Source organism: Pecten maximus, chromosome 13 (genome assembly GCF_902652985.1).
Source record: "Pecten maximus chromosome 13, xPecMax1.1, whole genome shotgun sequence".
Taxonomy (NCBI): Eukaryota; Metazoa; Mollusca; class Bivalvia; order Pectinida; family Pectinidae; genus Pecten; species Pecten maximus.
Genome location: NC_047027.1, coordinates 16,018,491 through 16,031,112, shown reverse-complemented (window position 1 = coordinate 16,031,112; position 12,622 = coordinate 16,018,491). Strand labels below are relative to the sequence as shown.

The 12,622-nt window shown below is 34.8% G+C and overlaps 1 protein-coding gene and 1 long non-coding RNA gene across 2 annotated transcripts; both read right to left on the bottom strand.

Moving 5' to 3' along the window:
- Positions 1 to 5,796: 5,796 nt before the first annotated feature.
- LOC117340492 lies at positions 5,797 to 6,234 on the bottom strand. The gene has a single exon (XM_033902251.1). The coding sequence runs from the start codon at positions 6,232 to 6,234 to the stop codon at positions 5,797 to 5,799; it is 438 nt and encodes a 145-aa protein (XP_033758142.1).
- Positions 6,235 to 9,913: 3,679 nt separating this feature from the next.
- On the bottom strand, positions 9,914 to 12,378 carry LOC117341117. Its single transcript, XR_004535551.1, has 3 exons — positions 12,298 to 12,378; positions 11,079 to 11,128; positions 9,914 to 10,151 (listed from the first exon to the last, which is right to left on the bottom strand). It is a non-coding gene; the product is annotated as an uncharacterized LOC117341117 (long non-coding RNA).
- Positions 12,379 to 12,622: the final 244 nt, after the last annotated feature.

Here is a 12,622-nt window from a genome sequence, read left to right as displayed (position 1 = left end):
CATAGATTATTAATGGATGTCAAGCAATTATAGGATAAATTGGATTTTTTATCAGATTAAAAATAAACATCAACCATGGATTAGCGATGCATGTCAACTATAGGAAAATGTGGATCTCTTATCCGATGAAAAATAATTATATAAATGGACTAGCAATAGATGTCAAGCAATCATAAAGAAATTATCTATAAGATCTATTTTGTAATACATACTTAACACTGATAATGAGAACTTTGTAAAACATGACTCGAATATACATAGAATTTTAGACTTTTTTCATGAATCTACTTGTTTTGTAAATTGTACTTTTAGAATGATCATAGACACTCGTACCACATCCAAATATATATTTATATATACTTGTAAAACATAATAGTAAATTTGGACTTCTTATCCACGAATTTACCTATCATTTTGTGAAATGTACTGCGGTATTTGTAATGAAATAAACAATATATAGCATTCAAATATCGGTAATTTTGGACTTCTTGTCCACAAATTCAGCTGATATTTAATTAAATGTACATGAACACAGATTAATAAAAACAAAACATTCTGAGAGTATTGCTAAAGCAATACTTGTCCCCTACCGGTCCCTGCTAAAAATGGCAATAGTGTCCTTGACCAAATAACTCCTGAAACTTGGACATGATCTGTCGATACTCATACTGAAGATGCATACCAATTTTCACCAGCATACCTTGAAGTATGGCTGAGAGAAGTACAGAAAACTCAGTGGGCGGGTGGACAGATAGACAGACGGACGGGGAGGAAACCTAAAGTCCCCCCGGTTTAACCGGTAGAGGACTAATAATACTTGACGCCAAACATGAATATATACACTTACTGTACATCTCGTCAAAGAACTCGATGTTTCGTGAATAGTAAATCAATAACAATAATGGATATATATAAAACATTATTTAACAATATACATAAACAATACGCAAAAATAGGAAATTTGGACTTCTTATCCACGAATTTACCTGATTTTTTGTAAACTGAATATAAAGCATTGATTAAAAACAAAAACAAAAACAAAAACTGTATAATATATACAGGAAAATTTGGACTTCTCGCCCACGAATTTACCCGAGATTCTATGAAATGTGTTAATCATTAATTTACATTTGCAATGATGCATACTCGAAAACTATGAAGTTTATCATACATATATAGGGAATTTGGACATTTTATTCATGAATTTACATGACACTTTTCAAAGTACATTGTCATGTGACGTTGCATTGTTCAGTCAAAGGAAATAGCCATGAAAAATGAATATTGGCGATTTCATATTGCATTCAATTAACATCAACATGTATAGGCCTTTATAGAAAGCTATAGTATAAGCAGTTAGTTGTATACGGATTTTAGAATATGTAATACATATTTATAAAAGTAAAACATAATCTGAAAGCTACATAATAAACACATAAGGAGTATGATTGTTTCGTCACAACACAAAGAAAATACCTCACATCCATGACTACAGTACCTACAGGTACTTTCAGTATTCTTTCAAGGACAGAAATGCCATTTTAAGAAGATTCACATCCAGCCGAGAATATCTATCAGTATATAGAAATTACTTTTGTCGCAACAATTAAAATGACAAAACAACCGATTCATATTCCAGCATTTCATACAACATTCAAGAAAAGTCTTCAACTAAAATATGAATTTTGGAAATGAAAACTCTTTTTTATTATAACACCAGGGTTAGATCCTATAATTTTAACGGTATCAGTAACACAGATCATTGGTATGTAAAACAACATTTAATACATTTACACAAAAACGCTAATTCTAATTCAAATCAATGAAATAGATATGAGTAAAGAGACAAGACATGGTGTATATCCAGGTGTTCCGGAATAAGAAGCTCGTCTACTTTTTTGGCAACACATTGTAAAATTTTCTCTGATTGAGGATTTGGGTGGTGAGTTCAGCACAAAATTAACGGTTTTGATTTAGACTTACTTTTGCATTACTGGCATTTAAGTTTTATTATCAAACTGGTTATCGTTTAGTTAATAACAAGATAGATCTGTTTTGGTTTTTGAGGTAGGTAATGTATAACAACAATAGTAGATATGTGTATAATGAACATATTTGGAACCATACGTTCAAGAGATAATTTATTCAATTAAACTATTAGTACTACAAAGATAGCTAGTATCAATATTGTCATTTTAACCTCTAGTATGCATGATTACACTAACATTTTTTACGAAGTCAAAAACAGTGAATGTTCTCTGTGTTTTGAGTTAGGACATTAGGACATTAGGACATATAAGTCTTGTATTTAGCTGGAAACCTTACAATCTACATTCGGAAATCCTGAAGTATCCAATACCTGCATTCTTTTAACCAGTATGTTTGTTTAGATAATTTTGGTTTTAAGTTTTAATCTAAAAAAAGGCGCATACTGGAAACTTTTAATCAATACATAATAAGTCGTTGATTATATTAACGCTATTAATTGGCCGTATATATCATAATAACTTAATCACCAGACAGACAGCTGAGCTGCCAGGTTCTGAAATGTTGCAGCCGGACTGCCAATGGTGAAGCCCATCATAGCGGATTTGGGGGCGTGTCCCTACAGCCCCTAAACCCAACTATGAGGGGAAAAATGAATTTTAGATGCAGTTTTCTGCGGTCTAGTTCCTTCTCAGCATAAAAATATTAGATCTTAGACCAAGGAGTTTTATAGAAAAAGAAGTTTTCAAAAATAAAGTTATTGAAGTAAATGAGGAAAACTTTTAAATTTAGCTGGACTTTATACTTTGGCTGAAAATTTTAGCAGGCCACAGGGCTGCTGGTCTGGAAATTCTGGCAGCCCCGAACTGATTCCAAGCAGTCAAGGGCAGCTGGGCGATCCCTGATACGTGTGAGTGATTGTGAGTTTTGAGTTATTTAAACAGTAAACTGGCATAAAACCCATTTGTGGCATGAAAATCTATGAGGAATTTAACAAACACAATAGGTCCATAAAAGTCTCCTTAATGAGCATTGTATAGGCAAAAAAATGTAGGATATGTTTCTGTAATAATGTGTTTGACAAATTGATCCCATGGCAATCATAATATTAATGCATTATCATTTGTTCTGTTGGGCAATTATTGTAATTATATCTTGACAAGAAGTAAGATGACGTTTTAATTACATAAGAGAATAAAATGTAGAATTTGACACGGACAAACATGATAAAGACACAACACTCTTAAAGGGGCATTCCTTCGTTCGGTCATCAGAAACATGCACAATATATATTATAAAATATATGTAATAACGATGATTATGAGTGTCTGTGCCTATATATAATGAAATTAACGCCAAAATGTACAAGAAAAAGGCTTATCGTATACAAATATCATATGTCTTTGCGGTCATAAGTGATACTTCGGGTCGAATCATGAATTTTCAAGACAATGCCCGAAGAACTTTGGTTTATCTTGAGAGTAAAACTGCCTATAAAAATTAATAAATATAAAAATAATAATTTTTACTATTTGAAAAGATACCTATTTTTCCAGTAACTTTAATTTTGACGACGTTAACTTTATTCAAACGATTGAATGCCCCTTTAAAGAAAAAAATAACAAATATATGTAAAGCATCTTATCACTGGGACTGACATAACAAAAAACGTTTTAGCATTAAAGCTTCAGAAGCTATACGATTAATTTCCTACTACATTTATATATCTTATGTATACATTTTGCATATCTACATTTTTACATTACAATCTTAAAATCATTTTAAAAAACAACACATTCAATTACGTTTACACTTCAAAAACTTTAAAACCTTAGGATGATACATATAAGTAATTAAACAAAAATTCAAATGAAATTGCACTGAAAAAGAAATAAACAAAAGTAAAATTATTTGAAACTTTGAACACAAAATTTGAATATTCATTACATTGAAAATGTGAATATTCAGTCCATCAAAATGTTAAAACATTTTTGTATTTTAAAAAGTATTAATAATAATTAAAACTTTTCTTCATTGCTTGAGTGTGAATTGTCGAAGCAGAACACGCCTATTATATCTCACCAAGTGTATACCCAAAGTTCAGTATTTGAACAAAACAAAATAGTGAACAAAAATACAACGTAAGAAAAATATCATGATACAACTACAGTTGCAGTTAATAAATCTGAAAAAGCTTTTGGATTGATAATATCACAAATAAAACCCTTAGTCAGGGGAAAATACGAAAAATAACACTGATCACATCTGGATGTCACTCATGTTGTGGAGTGTGTACGTTGTTTATGTCCTAAACGATAGATTATAGATAAAAAAATATATAAAAATTGATGTGACTTCTACACCTGATGTAAGTTCCAGTTATGACAAGACATTTTTTCTGATATAGCCAGTTAAGATAAGTCAGTTTCAACAGTAGCTCGAAAAAGACATTTCTGAATAAAACGAATCAGAGAAAAGAAAATACCATGTATAGGAATAGAAATAAATATATCAGAAAACAATTATGAAACACATGAAGTATCAAAAGCAAGCAAACTCTGGCATTCGTGACATTTGGTTTCTTGTTGTATGACGGAATGTAGCACTTTAAAATCGATGAATTGACGCTTTGACTGCTAAAATAATCTGCTTCTAAAGCAAATATTTTTTTCAATAAAAGCATTTTACGTACTGCAAGGCAAGGGTTATAGTATTGTTAGTTATCGACAACATGTAAGTCCAAAATTGTACATAGTATGCCTTTATACATCTGTGATATGAACATAATCAAAAATGATATGAACTTCACATGTAAGCGAAAAATAACTTCTCCCACGTACCTGGTAAATGAATTGATTCGGGATTTACAAAGTCAATAACATTATTGTACGTACATATCTTATGCTTTATAAAATACCCTCATGCTTCTTAACAAAATTAATCTTCGTATACACAGTGAACATACAATGTCTAAAAAACATGTTATCTACAATATAATTCAAAGGTTGGGACTGCTGATGACTACATCTCTTTTGTAATTTTACGATACAATTAAAGCTGACAGTAAAAATTAAAAAGCTTTCAATTGAGATTCAATATACATTGTATATATATATATATACACGTGTACAGGTTTAAATATTAAGAAGTCGTTCCTGTCAGCTTAAGTATAACGCCTAGAAAAATGCACACATCGTTGTTGGGACTACATTAATAACAATACGTATTTACCAATAAAACAATATCAATTAGAACTGAACAAGGAAATAGATATATTTAAAATATCATCCATAATAAAACGAGTTTATGGTTTTTCGTTTTCGTCTTCATATGAAGACGCAAAAACAACCATTTTCGTAAAATACATATAAAGCCATTTATAACAGTTTCAACATAATACAAGTGCCGTCGAATTTTCTAATATTTCTAAAGGATAAAATAGTTAAACTGTCACGTAATTCTGTATTTTTGTTTTCTTTACTTTCGATTATAATTATATGGTTCCAGCTTGATCAGCCTTACTATCAACATTGCTGTTCAAATCCATCGTTAATGTAAACCAAAGTATTGTTAACTAAATTCTTGTCACACGATTTGCGTTTTTTCTCACTTCACAGGATGATCCATGGTTGCTAGGGAATAATGTCATCAATTTCAATGCACATTATCATGATGGTGCGATGAAAAAGATTCACAACACGTTATACTGTGTTACGTTTTTTGAATAGAGCATGTTAGAAAAATAATCAAACAAGTCTTTTCGTGTACAGGGATATCTCAACCTGAGTGTAAAACAGCTCAGCCAAACTCTTACACGTTGATGTCAAACTGTATCACGTTAATGCCAAATTCTTTCTTGGTAATGCCAAGCTCTTTCGCAGTAATGCCAACCTCTTTCACGGTAATGCTAAGCTCTTTCACGGTAATGCCAAGCTCTTTCGCGTTAATGCCAACCTCTTTCATGGTAATGCCAACCTCTTTCACGGTAATGCCAACCTCTTTCACGGTAATGCCAAATTCTTTCACGGTAATGCCATCCTCTTTCGCGTGAATTCCAAACTCCTTCACGGTAATGCCATCCTCTTTCGCGTGAATTCCAAGCTCTTTCACGGTAATGCCAAGCTCTTTCGCGTTAATGCCAACCTCTTTCGCGTGAATTCCAACCTCTTTCACGGTAATGCCAAGCTCTTTCGCGTAAATTCCAACCTCTTTCACGGTAATGCCAAGTTTTTTCACGGTAATGCACATGTACAATTATATTGACAGTCAAGCGTTATGCAAATTTAGTTACAAACGTGAAAAGTAAATGTGTAAACTTGCATTCTGTTCACCATATAAAAGCAGTTTTAAAGCATAAAGCGAGACTAATAACACATATATACAAGATAACACATGACTCGTGCTCCATACACAGCAGCGAATTTGGAATCTGGGAATATGTAACCAAAAGTATTCATTTGATACAACGTATTCGTTTGTGGCCCGTGATTTATGCTAGAATAATATTTGACTAATCTTTAAAACAACAGCCAGCAATACGGAAAGTGTACTGCATTGTATACATGGATCAGCATTTAGCAGATTGATTACGTATGTATATATACTAAAGTAATTATAGGTAAATAGTGTCCTTGTAATGGATATACATAATAATAAAGATAAAAGCACAAACCATAAAATCACAAGCGCTTTCACTTGCTGTGAGATTAAGCTCTTCAAGTGAAATGAAAGGTTTTATTTATGACGTCATCAAGTCGTCAATGTGCACTATGGTTTCATCGAAACAACAGATATTGATGACGTTATAAACGACAATGACCAAACGTACACATAAATACAGAATTATATACTAAAGTATATATAAACCAAAGTACACGTACACTAAGGAACAACACAAAAGGTTATTGATTTACAGGATAAAACCGTTAATGATTAACATAATGAAGCAGTGTTTAAATGAAACATATAAAGCAATAACGATATTGATTAATTAGATTATACCTTCATGGAATCACCTTCACTCGTCAATGGGCTTTGACTTGAGCTTATCGGTTTCAGTGTAACATGCCAAACTTCACGTTGTCTCTGATATCTGCAATGTTTTTAATTCACGGTGCGTAGTTATCCATTGAATTACCTACGCTTTCCAATAGGTTTCGATTCGAGCTACCCGACATCAACGCAACATGCCAAATTCCACGTTGTTTCTGATTTCTGCCATGTCTTCAATTTGCTGTGCGCGGTTGACGTGACCAAGTCGTCGAAGAATCCTAGCAAATGCCGAGTACATTCTGGGGTCGCCAAGTTGTTCACAGGTATACTGGAGTTCGTCAAGGTGCGTTTCAAATGTCGCGATAGAGTGGAGCCTTTCACAACTCCTGTACAAATTTATAAGACACCTAAACTGGCTTTCCCTGAGAGACCGGACAATGTCATGAATCTGACCATCCAGAAAGCAACCTGTTTTTGTGGGGCTGGTCGAGGTAACTGTTTCAGCAGGTATTTCTCGAGATTGTGTAACGGTGCCCAATTCAGCATCTCGATACTGGGTCGTGACACTGGAGGCTTCTTTGAGTGTCGTCTCCTCCGATAAGGCAGCATACGGGGAGCCCGCGTTGATAGCGTTAATAGCAAAATACTGGTTGCATCCAGGTACACTTGTTGCAAGGACAATCATATTCCCCGTTTTAAAATTTTCAATTGCGTCTGCAGCAATACAGTAGATACACTTCAAAAGTTCAAAACCTGTCTGATGGCGCTGATGGCAATTACTAACTTGAAAAGCAAGTTGTTCTAGCAAATGCACTTTTTCATTTACTTGATTGTCTGTAAATATTGGAAATTGGAGCTCTTTGATCTCCATGGGAAGCTGATAAGGCTGCACCAATAGCGTCCTCGAGTTTTGTAAATCCGTCAAGCAAAGAGATGTCAATGAAATGCGACAGTTTCAGGTACGCCGAAAGACGACAAAGGTAGCCGACATCCTTTTCGAACTCACATATCTTTGCAAAGAACCCGCTCACATCCGTAGTGTATGGATTATTCCCGTCAGATTTGGAAGTCGCCATCTCATTCAGAATAGTTTCAATACACTCAAAAGCCTCTTTTTGACATTCCAACCGAATGAATTTCTTCGACAACTGAACAGCCATCTCAAGAAAAACTCGCTCTGTGTTATTATTTGTCGCATGCCCTCCAATCAATCGATTACGCAGGCTCAAATCGTCCAAAATCCAAGCGTTTGTGAACTTGTGGTTTAGAGAAAGCTTTAGAAACACTTGAAACGGATTTCTGAGAATTTCTCGGATTTCTGCTTCTAACCTTCTGAAATCATCATTGGACAGCTGGTGAAGTAAGTTCCTGTTTCTCACAATATAATGAGGCAAATGTCTGTCCTGCACAAATTGGCCCAGTATCCTAATCAGAAACAGGAAACAATATCCCGGAGACGCCTTCCACATATGATCTTCAACTCTGTCGCAAACATGAAAGAGGACATGGTCTAGGTTAACCAGTACTTGTAATATCACATCCATGTTTATTTCCTCATTTGGAATGAATAATAATTGATGTTGTAGGACAAGCTGGAAGATGAAGAAGCACCGCTGCTGTTCGTTAGTCAACATCTCGGAGAGCTGCCGTTCGGATTTAGGAAATATCAGCTGCCAGTCAATATTATGCCCGGATGTAGTTTTGCAAGGCACGACAAGACATTCCTGCCGGGAGATATCATTGAGTGCGTTCTGATTCAACCAGTAACTTTCTCTTGTCCTTTCTTTGAATTCCTTTACGATCTCTTGGGGCCATTGCAAACATGCGATGCATGTGCGAATCTCTGACGGATCTTGTGCAGGAATTGATCTTTGGTGAAAGGGTTTTATAAAACAATGATCCCGATCGTCGGTGTCCGTTGGGAAATAAACCCACTGTTCCCACATAGCAGGACAGGTAGGCCTCAGCTGAACGAGACCAGATTCGGCCGAAACTAGTGTGAGAATTGCATCTTGAACCGATGTATCTGCCTTCTTCTTGATTGTATACAAAACAACTCGGATTCCGGATGAAAATGTCCAGAGGCTTCAGACTGTCTTGCCAGCGCGTACAGGCCCGACACTTGTTCGATTTTTCAAGGATATTTATGGAACATGTAAGACCATTTGCGCTTTGTCCACAGAATTCACCTACGTATTTGACCAAAGTCGGCAATCGTTTTTCATAATACTTGATGTTGAATACTTTGACCTCGTGTGGTAATATCAAATGCTTTACGACGTACGATAAAAGAAGTGTCGAGTTCCCAGATGTAATATCATAGTGAAAAATTGGTCTTGGGAAGTTTTCCTGCAACTGTGAAACACGGGGAGCTGTTGGCCTGTAACGATGACCTTCTGTAGTATGTTCTTGAGGATTTCCATACATCATGGATGCTGTATTTTTGAAAACTTTGGAACTATCCTGGCCAAACATTTCAGGACATGGTGACCGAGTATTATGATGAAGGTCCTTGTTTTGATTTGATCCTGAAACCAACTCTAAGAGCGGTTTAGCATTCGACATTGATCCTGTTGATGATTCCGACTTCGAAGACGAAGTGGCAGGATAACCACTAGGTGCAGAAACTGGACAGAAAGGTTTTAGCTTACACAGAGGCCGATTGGACATTGAGTGGTCTGATGGACTGTCACATTTAGCTGACTCTGAGCTCCCTTTGCGCTGTTTTGATGTCAAACTGCTCTCTCCGGGACCGCGCGAACTGCCAATACTTGTGGATAAATATCGTTGTTGCTGCTGCTGTTGCTGCTGTTGTTGCTGTTGTTTTGCTGCGGTATATGTTCCATCAATCTCCTCCGAAAAAGCGAATGAGTGCTCTGTTGAGTTTCCCAAATATTCAAAAGGACCTTGTACATAATCTTCTGTAACAGGAAGTTTAGCAAAGAGATCTGACGAATTTGGCTGAGAAAGGGACATTTCGGCAAGGTCATCTGCCAATAAATGCTCACTGACACTAGTACATTCCGTATCAACCTGACATACCTTGGACGTGCTCTCTCTGGTCCGCCAGGTTAAACCGTGTATCCATGGTGGTACGTCCGCGGCTGAACTATGTGACCGCGAACCCAGGTTTCTGTCTTTGACAACAGGTGTGCAGCCCAGGTGAGCCTCAGCTGTCAACATATTATCACAAGAATTCTGTATTGAGCAACTCTCTATCAAAATAGTTTTACGTAATATAGAGAAAATAAATTACTACCTCAGCATAGCATTTCTTCTTTCAATTACAAAAACTTGATAATATATATTTCAACTGTATTTATTACATTCTACCAAAGAAATGCATGAGATCATCAAATGCATGAGATCATCAGCATGTGACTTTAAGTTAAAAAGACACATTTACACATTCTGTCCGTAGATGAGATAAAAATAAATGTGTATTTCTGAATGTGATTTAGCAAAATAGAAAATTATCAATACTAGCTCATTCAGAGTTGCTATTAGCATTTCCAGATAAATGATAATGTACGTGTTTATCATTTTGTTTTCTGTTCATCAGCATGTGACTATTTTGCAATAACAAACACACATGAAAGTTTGTTTTATTGTAATTCATAATCGAAAAAGTTGATATTTGATATATCAAAACCTCAGCAATTAAAGCACTATTAAGTTGGTTTCTGAATGTAATTCATCAGAGATTCCAAAATCAATTCTACAATTCAAAAGATAAAAAAAGAAAAAAAAAATCCCTGATTATCATAAATCAAACAGATCAGTTTGAAATAGTCTGGGTGTCAATGGACATTGTATGAAAAGATGACAAGCGTTTTAGATATGGTTAATGAATAAATCACTTTATTTTCTTAGTGTTTCGATTTCCGTTATTACAAGTAATGTACGTGTTTTTCGCGTTATTACGTGTTTTTTCGTGTAATTACGTGATTTTTCGCGTTATTACGTGATTTTCGCGTTATTACGTGTTTTGTCGCGTTATTACGTGTTTTGTCGCGTTATTACGTGTTTTTCGCGTTATTACGTGATTTTTCGCGTTATTACTGCTTTTTCTGCATTATATCGGATAGAAGTATACTCACCTGTAGAACCGCCATTATCATCATCTTCATCTTAGGTCATCTTTGGGTCTCTGTGAAAAATATATACGATGACACAGATCGAGTATTCAAATTAAGGTTGTATTAAAATACATTATCTAAAATATTCTAGAGCAGAAATATAAAATTTTATCTTTTGTTTCTGTTTTGATCTTTACGATTTTCTGGCCGAGATAATAGCGCAGGAACTTGGAACAAACTCTATAACTTTATTAATTAAGTATTGTAATGATTTTGTATTATTTGCTACCTACAAATGTACGTGACCTTTCTTTCTGTAGTTATTTAACTATTTCATAATGCATTACTTTACCCCGTCATCTCTGTAATTAATTGATGTGTTGATACTTGATTTGTATTTTGACAACAATGTATATTTTTTGTTCAATTTGGAGGAAATAAAAAAATAATAATACCCACACCATGTGTAGGTATTGTGTGTAATATTTGTATACGCGGAATGGTAACAGGCCCTGTTATTACTGACTCAATGTACATTGACTCCGTGCTTTCTAAAGCCGAATTATACTGTACATATGTGACGTTACCCTGCACTATTGTCAGGCATGAAAATGTACATATACTAAATATATATGTGTGTGTGTATAGATACTATATATAACACAATATACAAAATTGCGTTTCGTATGCTATTTTTAGATACGCATGGCAATGCAGCCTCCCCAACACATAGTTTGTTTTTGTTTTTTGTTTTTTATGTATTTTTTTTTATTGTAATCTCTGGTATAAATCTAAGTCTTATTTTCTCTTCATGAATTCAGTGATATACAAGTCTCTGATGAATTCAAGATTCTCGAGACAGGGCAAATTCAGGCAACGAGTCTGCCTACGTAAACATGCTATTTATATATTTTAATTTATGCAAAAGATTTCGTCATTCAAAACAAACGCTTGGCAGACACATACTGAATCGTAATATTGACATTATCAAATCGCACAGAGTTCATTTTGTCTCAGAAGACGTATCTAACACATGTATGTTTCATACGTTATAAAAGAAAGCCATACTACCCGACATATTGTTTAGATTGTAAAGGCAGGTGGTCGGGGGTACTAAAAATAGTAACAACTCTGTCGAATCATAATGCGTATTAATATTTAACAAGCAAAATATGCTAACAATACAGAATTTTCGTCCTGATCAGCAATGACAGCTTGAACTAAGAAATCAAATCCATACCTTGGTATACGTCACAGTTCTATTAAGTAAATCCTGTTCGATATTTTCACCTCATCAGAGCTGTAAATCCCTCTATCGCTTAGCGACCTTTGGACGCGAAGTGTTTTCTATAGTGGAAATCCCCTTTCTAAAAATATAACCAAAATACAAACATGCTTCGAGTCACGTAGACCACACAGGACATTGTGCTGTCCAGTACGTCACATACAGGGGCATGCGAATCCAGTACGCTGTAAGGAAAATTGGAGATAGGGGATACATGAAATCCAAATGTATAATTATAAATATTTTAGAAGTTTAAGAGAAAAAATTTTGATCACCGAAA

What these genes read in the sequence shown, in the direction of transcription:
- LOC117340492 (XM_033902251.1), bottom strand. Translation starts at nt 6,234, where the DNA reads ATGTGCATTACCGTGAAAAAACTTGGCATTACCGTGAAAGAGGTTGGA.